Raw genomic sequence first — 14,525 nt, 5'->3', positions numbered from 1 at the left:
AACTGTTCTATGATTCTGTGATTAAGAGACTGGATTACCTCTCCTATGAGGAGAGCTGGGCCTGTTCACCCAAGAGAAGAGAGAGCTTAGGGGAATCTTAAAAATGTCTAGAAACATCTGAATGGAGGGAACATTGAGGAGACAGGCTCTCCTCAATGGTGCCCAGTGCCAGGACCAGAGGCAATGGTCATACACTGAAATACAGGAGGTTCCCTCTGAACATCAGGAAACACTTCTTCACTCTGAGGGTGACCCAGCACTGGAACAGGTTGCCCAAACAGGCTGTGGAGTCTCCCTCCTTGAAGATATTCAAAACCTATCTGGACATTGTCAGCTCTACATCCAGACCCTACTGGACCTGGGGTACTGGACCAGGTGATCTCCCAGGGTCCCTTCCAAATTCAAGCATTCTGTGACAGAGACAGAGCAGCACATCTCTATCCACTGGTATGTACCGAATACCTGAGGGCTGTGAACTGATCACTCAGCACTGACCTCATTCAAGACCAAAACTAATATGGCAAATAAAGATCAGAACTGTTAGTGGCTTCACTTTTACGTAGTTACAGTTTTCTAATACAATTCCTTTTAGAGGCAAAGTGGTTTTGTTTGGTCTGTGTCCAAACAACGACAACAACAAAATTACATGAAAAAATCCTCAGCAAATTAGTCCCATTCATTCTTTATTAGGGGAGAGTGGAGAAAAAAAATACTATCTTACTTTCTCAGCACCCCCAGCTCTGCCTCTAGTAATCCATATTACGTTAAAATTTAAAATTTAAAATTTTTCAAAAGGAAGAAAAGAAAAAAACCACAAGTCTAGCCTAGAATTTTCCACACCAACTTCACTAGACAGGTTTTCACTCAAGAACAAGAAACTGAAGGAAGATTGAAATTTAAAAATTAACTTTATCTACTTAAAAAATACAGCTAAGTTGCTGGTGTTTATCTGCCTCTCTCGTCTCATCCTTTAGTTGTTCCTCACAGTCCATCAGTGTTCATTCATATCTCATGTTACTCTTTACAGAAGTAGGCAGACCAGGATCATGTTTGTTCTAAGTTTGTACACAGCCTAGCCTAAAAGGCTCCAGGTTCAGGACATGAGTTTGGGTGTTCTAATAACTAGCAGTATTTATAAAAATAACATTATCATTATTAGTCTGAAAGGGAACATTTAATTTTCCTCTTAAGTTCCTAATGTGCTTTGCAAGGTCTCTCCTCCACTAAGGAAATCTGGTATTTGAAGCTTGTATTTTGGAAATTGCCTATTAAAACACATTTGCATACACATATGAAAGCTAAATTAAATAACACTTGGCTAATCAAGCAGGAAAACCCACTTTTTTGTCCACGATGAGTATATAGTCCATTCAGACAGCAAAGCTGAAAGTCTAATTTAAAGGACTGAATTCACACCTGGCTTTAGAAAGAAAAAGCAAAAGAGAAGAGAGTGAATTCAACACAGATGAACAACACATAACTAAAAGGCAACTGATTTCTTCCATACAAGCTCTAAAGATTCTTCTGCATCCCATATATCACACATATGTCTTTATCTTAAAAAAACAAAAAAGGGTGAAAAAAATCAACCCAAAACATAACAAACCACAAAAACTGTGTCCAAACGCATAATTTTTCATGAACTCCTACCAATGTCTGCCACCCTGAAACCTCTGGAACAGACTTGTACATGCACCTTACTTTGCACTCGTCATAAATTTCACTTCACAAAGTGGTCAAAACTGAGCCCAATGTTAAAGTGTAAGTATGAAGTTAAAGTCTTGCTTACACTGCCTGGGCTCTTGTATTCCTCTGTTCCTCTGCCATCACCGCACAGCTCTCTGGATCTTTAGTTTTCTGACTTCATCTGATCATTCTCCATCACTTTGGGAGCTATGTATTTGCAGGATCAAATCCACTTGTGGGAAATTTATCCTTCTGAACTATGAAGAGGTGTTCACAAACAAGCCAGTATCTGGAACAGGTAGTTCCATGGGTGAGGAACAGGTGCAGCACCCATAGTCAGCTGGATTAGGAATGTCCTGTGTCCATACTCTTAGCCTGGGGACAGAAATTGGGCTGGAACTCAACTGAACGAAGTAAGCACTAACCCATTTACTATTCACTACAGTAGAGAAAACATTGCAACATGCTGGCAACAAGCCCATGTTCACTACTAGCCCACAATCTAAATCATAGCATTCTAATTGTTTACAGACAAATTAGCATAACTCTGCTACTTACAGTGGGGTTTTCTTCTAAGTATCTGATAAAGTCAGCACTGGAGACTGCTGATGGACCCTACTTCACAACTTCTTACCCTATCATCAAACTCAGCACTTTCCACAGACTGCATTAACCCCAGCATGGTACTAACATGGCTATTTGTGACATTTGAACTAGGCTGCATACTAAAGATGAATTAAACAAGACTGCAAATTAACCCAGGCTTCAAGAAAAAGTACTAGCAATTACACTACTTATACTTTTTCATCTAATTTCAAATAGCTGAAAATCCAAATGCAGCCAAAGCATATATGGGCTGCACAAAAAGTTTCACATGCAAAATAAGTGTGCATAATCAGCACCTTGGTGTAATTCATTTCCATATAGAGATTAATGAACTAGTTCTGACAAAGTAAGAAAACACAGCACTTCTCAACAAGGCTTTACAGGCTCTCCAAGATTCTCTGGCTATTCTGCCATTACCCACCAGTCACACACAGCACACTCATGCCTTTTCCAGCATGTCAACATAGCAGGGGAGAAAAAGCAACAAAAACATTCTCCAGTGTTCTCCTCCTGGGCAGCTACAGCACCATAAAGACACGATTTTTGTATCTTCCCCATGACCACCAGTCTCTCTTTATTGTCATATATGTGCTCTCTTTCCATGACTTCAGAAACTGGAGAAATAATATTTACCTTTATAAAGTACTTCTTCCCCTCTATCCTCATGCTTAAGAGTAAGGGTCAAAACCAGACTATCAAAGGTGCAGCCACACAACAGACTTCTTTCTGGAGCAGAGAATATGGCTATAAGACCTAATAGCGCCAGTACTTTGCTGATTTTTGACTAGTGAACCAAATTCTCAGGCACCTTTCAACAGTATTAATTCCATTGCTGACCCTATGATGCTTTCATCCATGTATCACAGGCAGTTCACAGAAGTGACTTTGTCACAAGCCCCTGACACCACTAGCTTTAAAATGCCATTCCACCCAAGGGCATAGACATCAAATGTACATGTGAATACACACCAGAACACTGTGTGATGCTTCTTAATTGAATTATCCAGATAGCATATACTGCAAAACCCAGATCACTTTGCTTTCAAGTCCAAATGAATTCTGATGCTCTTTAGGATTTCTCTTATTATGAAGAGTATTGGTCACTGCAACAATTTATGCCATCTCTCAGGAGTCGACACCCCTTCAATTTACTTTGTTCCCACGCCCCAGTTCAAAAGCCCAGATCTGGGAGTCAAATGCTCCTGATTCCATGCCACTTCTCCATTTGGAAGGAATTCCAGTTGACAAATCACAACCAGATCATGCCAGTCCTATTACCCTCCCAGTACTTTGAAGTTGGACCTCAATATTCATTTTATGTCTGCTTCTCTCATTAAAAGAAACATAAACCACTTGGAAAACCCACTTTCTGACACACTCCGAGTCACATAGCCAGAGCTACTTTTGGGAAGCACTTCTGCAGTTCAGTTGCTTCAGGTTTAAAAGCACTCAGAAACACAATGCCAAAGGCAAAGAAGTTTAATCTGCTGCTTTAAAATTACTTGGAAGAACCCTCCCATTAAGCTTTGGGAGCTCTCACACTAACAATCTCTAAAGAAATACACAGAAACCAAAGATAATTCATTTACAATGTTAAATTTTAAGTCCTTGTAGTTTATAATACTCAAAAGCATAAACAGAGAAAGCAGAAACTGAGCAGGTAATGACAGTAAGAAACATACCTCCAAAGAGGGTAAATATGTGCACCTGGTTATCAATGGTGACTCAGCAGTTTATTATGTATGCTAAAAGCAGACTAACAGACATTACTACACTCATCTGACCTATAAGATAGGTTTACTATTCAAGGAAGTAAATACATGCAAGCACAATGTTTTTGTAAGTACACATACTCCTAAGTGTAAGGCAGAAATACCAGCAATCTCTTACAGTCCTACTACCTGAAAGCATGTTGAGGGTTCACAAAGAGGACAGTACACTCACACATTATATGCAGATTATACCTATGTAATCCAGTTATACTTCAGTTTAATATGTTCCACTTAAGAATTTCACTCTTTTTCCTATTAGGTATACACAGGAAGTTCCTCTAAGCCTTCTCTACCACTTAAGACTTTCATTATTAAGGGGAGAATGATGGGACCAGAAGTCCATTCTAGTGTTCCTCATCCTAAAGCTACCACTCAAGTGCCAAGTGTTGTTTCTGTAGCAACAAAGTTGTTTCAGCCTGCCAGGCCCCAGTACCTTGGATGGTCTGACCCAGACACCTTAACCACAACTCATGGCATTTGACAGACTCAGTGAAGAGCTACAGTCCGATGACCCAGCTGTGTCACACTGATTCTCGGTGATGTAACAAAACTGCTCTGAAGTAATACGGGGACAACTTGCATTTCTGCTGCTATTTTTCTTTGTGTGTCGTTTGTTTTGGATTTGTTTCCTTCTTTTTCCCCCCATCTGTGAATACAGGAGAGACCCCAATAGTAATACAGCACTCTAATTATCCAACCCTGAACTCTTATTAAGTAAGAATTATTACTTAGATTGAAAAAAAAACAACCAAAAATCAATTAAAATGGGTGCCCTTTAAACTTTCATACACATTTATTTTCCATAACCAGTGCACATCTATCACACGAACCCTCTATAGTACTATACATAGACTTAATCCTACTACCCTGGTTATCCCAAGAGAAAAATAATTACAGAAAACGCTTCATAATAAAATCATTACGCCTAAATCTGCGGGATCTCAGCCAGTGGGTGTGTTCATCAGGTTGTTCCAAACCGCACCGATTTCAGCGCACTGCCCGCGCACGCTTCGATGAGATTTGAATCGGGCCTCTGCACAGAAAGGCTGCATTCCTAAACTTTCCACAGGTCGCCCACCCAGGCCTCCTGACCACGGCCACCCGCGCTCGCAGGAGCCTTGCCCGGCCCCGGCAGCTCGCACGCCCCGCAGGCACAGCTCTCCCTCCGAACACCTCTGCGCACACGGCCGGGTTGAACATCCTTCCAACCCCCGCCAGCCGCGCGCTTCACCCAGCCAAGTCTCCACTCCCAATGCTCAAACTCCTTCAGACCCCGATGGCTCCCCCCGCCCGCTTCGCCCGGGACTTGCTGAGGGCCGGCCGGCCCGCCCGCCGTCGGAGTCCCCCAGAGCCTCCCGGCGCCAGCCCGCTCCAAGCCCCGTCGCCGGCCCCAGGCCGCCCTCAGCGCGCGCCGGCCCAGCCCGGGACACCGGCCGGCCCGGCCCGGCCCGGCCCGCCTCGCCGGCCCCGCACCCCCGTCCGGGCCCCTCAACCGCCCCCGCCCCGCGCCCTCCCGGGACGCACCTTAAGGCTCCCCCGGAGGGGGCCCTTGCCGTGGCCGGCCAGTGCCGGGGGGGCGCTCCCCAGGCCGCCCTCCTCCTCCTCCTCTTCCTCCTCCACCTCAACCACCACGTCCTCGTCTTCGTCCTCTTCCTCAAGCGCCGCAGCGGAGCCTTCCCGCCGGGGCGGCCTCCAGGCGCTCTCGGGCTTGGGGGGCCGGACCGCGTCCACCTGCGGCGCCGCCGCGCTCAGCCGCCGGCTGCCCATGCTGGAGCGCTGGGCCAAGCGCCGCGCCTGCATGGTGCCTCCGCCCGGCCGGCCCGGCCCGGCCGCCTCCCGCCGCGCTCAGCCCCGGCCGCGGGCAGCGGCCCCGCCGAGGTGCCCAAGGGGCGGCGGCGGCGCTCACCGGGGGGCGGCGGTGGGTGTGTGCGGCGGGCGCGCCGCGGCCATGGGGGCCCGCGACCGCGGCCAGGCGGGCCCGGAGCCGGCGTGGCCGCCCCGCCGCTCGCCCACCTGCTCCCCGCGCCCTCCTCCTCCGCCGGCTGCCCGCCCGGCCCGGCTCGGCTGTCGGGTGCAGCGCGCGGTCCCTCCCGCTCGCCCTTCCTCGCCGCCGCCGGTCCCCGGCGCCAAAACCCGGACTGGATTCCCGCCGGCCGCGGCTCCGCCAGGCGCGGGGCGTTGGGGCCGCGCCGCCTTCGCCCGGAGCCGCGGGCGGATTTGGCTGCCGGGCAGGCCGGCCCCCGCCGCCCACCCACCTCGGCCCGGGAGCGCCCTGCCGGCCCTGCCCGCATGTGCTGTGTTCACACGGCAGCAGGGCACGGATGCCCGACAGGACATTGCGGTGCTGCAGCGTGTCCAGAGAAGGGCAACAAAGCTGGAGAAGGGTCTGGAGCACAAGTCCTGTGAGGAGTGCCTGACGGAGCTGGGGTTGTTTAGGCTGGAGAAAAGGAGGCTCGGGGGGACCTTAGTGTTTTCTACGAGTCCCTGAAAGGAGGCTGTAGCCAGGTAGAGGGCGGCTTTTTCTCTCAGATAAGCAGTGACAGGACGAGAGGCTAAAGTCTTAGGCTACGCCAGGGAAGGTTTGGGTTGGACATCAGGAGGAATTTCTTCATAGAAAGGGTGTTTAGATATGGGACTGAGCTGCCCAGGAGAGGTGGTGGAGGGAGTCGCCGACCGTGGAGGTGCTTAAGGAAGGACTGGAGATGACACTTGGTACTATAATTTAGTTCACCCGGTGGTGTTCAGTCATACGTCGGATTCGATGATCTCGGAGGTCTTTTCCAACCTAGTTGATTCTGTAACAACCTCCACCCGCAGAACAGGCTGCCAGATTTCTCGGGCCTCAGTAAAATAAAATTATTTCACTTCTTCCCCCTAAAAAAAGATAAATGGTGGAAAAATGGAACTTTTGGAGGAAAAAAATCTGAAATTAAGAATTTGTTTGGGTTTTTTTCAAGATCAATAGTTGAAGCAGTGGTATCTATACCCTGTTGAGAAGAAAATTACCTGGAACAGTTAGGGAAATAATTTCTGGTTTAAATTCTATGCTTCAAATTTAAAATACCTTTCTGAAAAGCTTTTTTTTTTTAGAAAATTAAAATAGTTTCCAAACAGTTTCAAGTTACTGTGGCCAGCATTTAAATTTGCTACAGGCTTCTATGCCATTCATTAATGCCTCCTGAGACTGAATTATACTTAAGGTTGTCACATGCTTTTCCTAAACTCTTCCTCTATAAATCTTAAGTCTGCATTTACATGTTATTTTTGAGCCATATTTATATTCTTTTCCATCTACAAGTGAATTACAGTCATTCCCTTCTCAGTGTTCAGTACTTTTCTCCCTGCACATTCTGTTCTAGAGACCTGCCAACAGGCCAAATGTACACATATTGTCAGCATGGGGCCAAGCTTCATCCTAGGTTAATTCATCCCTTTCAAAAAGCAATGGTATTTTTTATTCTGGAATATAGCATACAGCATTTTTTAGGCAAGAAATTATACATAACACAGTACCTGTTCTTAAATACTGAAGTTGCTTTTCATGTCAAACTATGTAAGTTGTTTGAATTCTCTCAACCCAACCTGCAAACCAGTTGTTTGCATTCATTATTTCAAGGTTCCCAGAGATCTGGGTCAAGATCTGCAACAAAATTGCTGGGAAATTCTGGCATATTAGGGTTTCCAGCAGTATTTCCCCACCTCTCCAAAAGTGTCCTTTCCAGATGTTTTCCCAGTGCTTTGACCAGCTGCACTGCAATGTCAGCTCAGCCCATCTCAGCAGAACAGCAGCCAGAACTGGTACATGCTGCCACAAGATGTTCTGTCTTTTTTCCTGCTACTACATGTGTGCTTAACTTCTTGACACTTGGCTGAGTGGATCAGTCATAGTTTTTTGAAGCTGATGTTGCATAAAGGGGAGATTGGTGGAAGAGGAAAAAAAAAAGATAAATGCTTTTTTTTGTTTGTTTTATTCCTATGCTGAATGTTCATATTTAGAGTTTATATTTGACATAATTCAGTTATGCTTAGGTTTTATTACTTTAAACATGAATTTCAACATGAATTTCAATGGTAGTCATAGTTCCTTATACCTTAAAGGCATGGAAATAGAATCATTCCAATACCTCCTAGTCTTCAGATTATTTGGAGTGTTTTATATAATTTTAATACTACCTGAATCTAATTGTGATCTTCTCTAGTGGGTTGTGTTCACAGTTATCTGAATTATAATTGTGTTACTAAGGGTCCCATTCCTATCTGCCACATACTGGGATATATATTGAGAGACTTCCTTAATTTTTTAAAGTCCTGTATGTTTTAACTGCAACAAAACAAGAAACAAATTTAGAAACTATATGCAGCAAGTGTGGATTACTAAATTGGATCATATGAATTGGATTATATGTACTAGCATGAACACTACAAACAACAGAATGGAAACCAAAGGATCTCTTGCAGAAAACTGTGGTGATAAAGGATAGCTGGGCTTGTACAGGCACATCTGTTAACTCCCATGACAGCTCACACTTCAGCCTCTCTTTGAACTCCCTATTCAGCCTTTTTGCCAGGTTTGCTCTGGGATCTGCTCTAAGGTATAGCTAACTTGACACCTCTTGCCCTGAGGTTTCTGGCGAACATAAAAACAGAGATTGCTAATCAGTTGTCAGGCTTTCAGTTCTCAGTTCAACAATCGTTTCAAGAATTACTTAGATGGGTTCTCTGGTTTGGAAGCATGGTGGCACAAGGCAGAGAGGCTCAGGCAGGTACTCAGGCACACACAAAACATCCCAGGCCTGCCTGCCTGCAGGAAGATGCTCCATCCCCCAAAATGTTTCCTCTTCTCCACAGGACTCCACCAGTTCATGGCCTATCAGATCTCAAAGCAGAGAAGGACAGCATGTGATCCCTGCAAGAGTTGGTCAGGGTGACAGAGGAAAAGTGTAACCAAATTCTGGTGGAGGGAGAGATGCCAAAATAGTTTTGGGGTCCAGAGGGAATGACAATCCAGAGTTCACTAGGCTGATGGCCAGTGCAGTCCCAGGAAGGGGTTTAGAGAAGACTGACTTTCCATTAGTAATCTGAGCTGCTAATGTTTTTTACTCCTGTTGGGTTATCAAATGCAATGAGAAGCCAGTGTTGACAACTCTACAACAGATTGGTTAAAGATTTCTAGCACTTCTCAGGCAAGCCAGATTGGAGCTATAGTAGGAATAACTTCTCTCACAATATTTGATACAAACAAAAGATAGAACTGACTGTTTGCTCCATTTCTTCCAGTCTGTCTGACTTGCAGTATGAATGGAGCTGAAGCTGAACCCATGCTGTCCTTCCAGTGCCTCCCAGGGGAGCTAAATTATGGAGGAAGTCAGGGAGTCCTAGACAGTCTTTTTTCTATATCTTTACGTTCACAAACAGTTAAGAGTCAAACACAGGTCATAATCCAGTATCACACATCAACGTTTTTTGCCAGAGACTCAGTCTTAGCACTCTTGGGGTGATCTGCTGAACAATTCTGGCCCATAGCCATGGCCTGACACCACGTAAATTCTTGTGATATATGGGGTAATATGGTATCACTTAGCTCAACAGAGATATCTCATGATTGTACCACAGCAAAATATGCCTCTAATGTAAGTACAGACTCTGGCTGGAGTAGGAGCTGTTTACATGTCAATGATTTCCAAGCTTATTAAAAGTTAATGTGCATATCCACACTCCCTTTGTGTACACAGCTCTCCAACACAGCAAAAATGTTTCAGATGCTTCTTTGCCTCTAACCTTAACAATTAGTTCATACTTCCAAAAATGAAATTTCTCTCTCTCTCTAAAGACATAAGAGACAATTCTTATGATAAGTAGATGTAAGCATATATATCTCCCTCTAGAAGTTCTTCTGGAGCAATCTGTGAAGGTGAATTACACTGACAGTTTTTCACTTCATCTTGAATAATTATTGTCTATCTTCTTTCAGTATACCCACTGGGTAGCCCTGTGCACTAGGCACAGAAAAATAAATCTGGCTTTCCCTAGCACTGCCTTAACTATGCCGTGATGATTACCATCAGGTGGAGTTTCTTATAATACATATTTTTCCCAAATATTTCATTTAGTCCCTTGTTCAGTTAAGTATTCATCAAATTTTTAAGATAATTATTTACTGATCTGTTTGACATTTTGTTCTGTCCAGCAGCTACTGTGATCATGACTACAGGCAAAGCTTCCCTGACATCACATCAAGGGAACAAGTTCCTTTTACTTCAAAAAGCAGAGATTTTTCTGTAATGCTGAAGGAGGCATTACTTACTCTATAACCTCCCTGCTCACTGGTCCCAGAACTGCTTCCACCAGGGACCATCACTCAGCAATGCAGCACTAGCCACAGCTAACAAGCACTAGTATGGGTGTGCTTCAGTTTGCCTCATAGGAGCAGGTGGCTACATCAACAGCAGGCATTTTATTGGACCACCCTGAATCCTGCCTCAGCTAGCTCTCATTTTTGGTTTTTATTTTTAATCTCTTTTATTTTTCTCCCTTTTTTATATGCCTTCAAGGAAAGAATACATTTTTTGTTATTTTCTTTAATATCTGAATATTTTTTCCCCTTGTCCATGAATGCCAGCTTTTTATCACTAGAGGCAAGACCCCCCTCCTCCTGCCTACTCCCAGACTGATGATGCTATGCTTCAGTTCTTGCCTTTAAAAATCTAGCAGCAATACAAAGACACCCTCAATTTACTGCACATTTCATCACATTTTTTTCAAATATAACCTAATCAACTAGTCATTCACTTCTCACTTTTTAGAGTGCAACAAATGTATTTGTTTGAGCTTTGGTATTCAAACCAGCATGTGCACTAACTGTGTGTGTGTATGTGTCCCACTTCCCTCATAATCCCAGGCATCTGAGCCCCTGCCAACTTCTTTATTCGGGGACCTGCCTTCTCCACACTCCCTTTGTAAACTTTGCATTTGTTTTGCTTTCTAGTGATCATTGAAGTTCTCACTCCAGCTGGGAGGACAGCCAGGCACCTTCAAGAACAAGGGAATGATTGACAATATTAGGCAGAAAATTGTCTACCAGATGCTGCTCAAAAGGAGAGGTGGCAACCTTCCGACCCCCTTCTCAGTATGCGAAATCATCGCTTCTGTGACACGCCTCTGCCCCACTTGTCAGCTGAGTGGGGAGCACAGGGTCACTTCTGCGTCTGGCTGTTGTGCAGTAAAATGCCACCCTGCAGACAAGGCTGTGCCTTCTGCGTGAAGGAGGTCCCAGTGCCAGCCATGCGTTGGAATGAAGTGGAAAAATTCACCAGACATTACACATTACTTTTCAGTTACCACTCTGAAATACTGACTAGGTCTGAATAACCTTACTGGTAAAGAAATGAAAGGAATTCCAGACAGTCCATCCTAGGACTGTGAGAGAATGAACACCAACCAGACCTGCACAGCTTTTTAGAAACCCCTCCCCAGAGGTCTTTCTTTTGCCATTAGTACTTTAACGTGATTTACATGTGCATGTCTCTTAAAAGGTTTTGTTTCCCCCGCTTATAAGAGAGGTCAGCTCACTGGAGTTTCATGCTAGTGCTAATACAGTGACTACGGTTCCCCTTTTTACAAATTAACTAGACTGAGAAAAACATGAGGATGAACTTGAAAAAAGTAACACTAACATTTTCCTACTTAATTAGCTGACTCAACATGAAAAAAAAAAAAAAAGAAACCAGAGAGAGAAAACACTTTTTCTGAACAAAAGCAGTGCAGGCAAAAAATCCCGAAGAGTCTACACTCAGGGCAGACACACAGGATACATAGGCCTCTGAAATGCAAGTGTTTGAGCACAAAATGGAAATAACCATGTATACATAGCTGGGGTTTTCTTACACATACACACACAAAAGCTATTTGAGGGATTTTCTATGTTGCTTGTGCTCGTTCATATGGGGTAACAGCAAATGCGTGAAATAACAATCCCTGAAATGACACCAGAATTAAAGGAAGGATACAGGAAATGAAAGATGATAATTGAAATGTTATTTTAAGCAAGTGTATTCATTAATTGTCTTAATTCAGATGGAACTTCCCCTGCAAATTATATTAAATATATACTAAAGAAAACTGCAAGATTGGCACATCAACTTCCTCTTTCTCAATGAAGTGTCAAAGAACTTAGATTGATTCTGAAAGTCAAAGCTGAATTTGCAGAGGTAGCAATTACAAAGAAAATAACTATCTTTTCCTCAAATTAGATTGGGCACTCAGAAAAACATAAATATTACAGGACCCAAAAAACTTCTTTCAGACTTACTTTTTACATGGCAACTCCTTTGTAAATCTTGTGGAAGCAAGAAAAAAGAAAGAAAAAAGGCTACATAGCTGTTAGTCAGCATATGTACCAGCAATAAAAATATTTACACCAATAAATTAAGCAATGAGTAAAATTTTATTTTGATCATCTTGCTACCTATGATAATGTAGTTTTATTTGCATAAATTCTTTATCTTGGAGATGAATACTTTCCTTTGAAAAAAGGCACTCCACATTTTTTTGCTTGCATACCACACTGACAAGGCTCCAAGTAAATCCAACTTGGAGCTATAAAAACTTCCCAAAAGTTAAGGGAAACACTGGGCAGACAGATAACTTGGGGATCACCCACACTTTAAAGATTCCTTCATCAGTCAGCTACAAGCCAGTTCACTAGCTGGAGAGGTAGGAGACATTTTCTGTGTTATGCATATTCCTGTTTTCTGGGGAGTGCAGTGGTTCATAAAAGCTAATTTATGGTGTTGATGGAATTATTTTTGTTTGGGTTTGTATTTTTTTCCGGTAAGCTCCCTGAAAAAATGAAGTTACTCTGGAAGTTCTCCTTCCAGACAACTCCTTGGGAGCGTCCAGAAAAATGAACAGTTTTGATGGCCCGCTTTTCCCTTAAAGGCTGAACGAGACCACACCAGACTGTTCCTCTTTCCTCTGTCCTTTTTGTCCGTCCTCCTTCGGGATCAAGCTGTCCCGTTCTCCATGAGGAAACGCGGCCGACCTCTTCCTGCCTCTCCCAGCCTCTCCCACCCTGCTCTCCTCCATGAAGAAAAATCCTGAGTAAACAAACAAGTCACACACTCTGGGAGCTGGACAGGCTCAGCTGAAGCGGACTAGCACGGAAGCGGGCAGTCCCCACCAGGTCCGTGCCCCTCGCTGTCACGCCGCTGGTGACTGCCCGCTCTCCGCACCGCCCCCGGGCGCTGAGGGCCGGCCGAACTGCGGCAGCCCCCGCTCCGAGCTCCGGCAGTCCCCGTCCATGCTCCCGCCCGCGATCCTGTTCGGCTTTTGCCTCGGATTCCGGCTGCTGCTGCCGGCGGAGCGCGGCGCGTAAACACGCGCGGCGGGGCCGCCGTGCCGCCCGGCGCTGCGCGGGAGGGGCGCGGGCAGCGCGGCCGAGGCGCCGGGACGCCCCCGGCCCCGCCCGGCCCCTCGAAAGGGGAGGCCCGAGGGCTGGGCCGCCGAGAGGGGAGGAGGCCGTGTGCCGGCAGCGGTGGCTCCTGCGTATTTCCTAGGCGGGGGCGGAGGCGGGGGCTGGTCCCGGCTCGGAGCAGCCCTAGCCGGCGGCCGACTGTGCTCTGCCCCTCTCCGTGGCCCCGTGCGGTTAGGGCTCTGCAGTGATCGGTGCCACAGCGGGTTATAAATAAACACCGAAAAGCCCCCGCTGCTTACACGTCGGAGGGTTGTGTAAGACTGTCGGCTTCCTTAAAAAAAATATCCAAATGAAGCCATTGTAATCTTCCTCTGTGAGGGGAAAAAAAAAAAAAAAAAAAAAAAGTTCAGAAACTTTCATACAAGAGCTCAGAAATCGGCAAACGTGTAAAATGACCCAAACTTGGATCTGTCACACCTGATGATTGCTGAGCTAAAATTGATAACTAGGGGCCCTCTGACGTGAACGCGGTTGGGACAGCTTGTAATCCAGCGGTCACCTGCTTTACAGGCACAATACAAGTGTAAATGTGTACTACTAAACACGCGGTGGGATTTGAGTACAATACACATAATGTGAATTACAGTCAAGGTCGCAGCTAATGGCTGTGGCAAGTTCAATTCAACTGCAGCAACCCCCCTGGGAAACAGGAAAAGGTCTTAAGTTCCATGTACTAAATCTCACTCATTTCTCTTCCGGGAGATTAAGGCTTTGGTTTTGTTTTCAGAGGGAAGATGTTGTAAAACAAAAACTGAATTTTAAAGTGTTGGTGTTTTACGCATTTTTTTTGGTGATTATCTTTTCAACCGTAATGATTTGGCTTGAATTTCTAAGTCTTTTAAATTAATTTTTTTGGTTTCTAAATGGTTGGGCTCTGTTTACAAACACTTCAGCTCTTCTGTTCTGCTGGCTTCCTTTGGTAGAGGTGTGTTGTATTTTAATGTATGATTTATGTATGCAAAAAGAAAACCTTGTGGGTACTAACATGT

General features: G+C 45.0%; 1 protein-coding gene across 4 annotated transcripts in view; it reads right to left on the bottom strand.

Annotated features, from left to right (window-relative positions):
• ZNF704 (zinc finger protein 704) overlaps positions 1-5,864 on the bottom strand; it is a 102,558-nt gene extending 96,694 nt beyond the window's left edge. For 3 of the 4 annotated variants that reach the window (XM_088063495.1, XM_088063508.1, XM_088063501.1), the window contains exon 1: positions 5,589-5,719. Coding sequence is in view for 1 of the 4 variants with exons in the window: in XM_005517069.3 (XP_005517126.2) it covers positions 5,589-5,864 (276 nt within the window). In the remaining 3 variants the exon portion in view is untranslated. Of the gene's footprint in view, positions 1-5,588 lie in introns of all 4 variants that reach the window. The other variant, XM_005517069.3, reaches the window with a different exon arrangement.
• Between the last annotated feature and the right edge of the window lie 8,661 nt (positions 5,865-14,525).

Source organism: Pseudopodoces humilis, chromosome 1 (assembly GCF_049639895.1).
Source record: "Pseudopodoces humilis isolate 2021_Gansu_Grassland_sample_001 chromosome 1, ASM4963989v1, whole genome shotgun sequence".
NCBI lineage: Eukaryota > Metazoa > Chordata > Aves > Passeriformes > Paridae > Pseudopodoces > Pseudopodoces humilis.
This window is presented reverse-complemented; position numbering and strand designations above follow the sequence as displayed.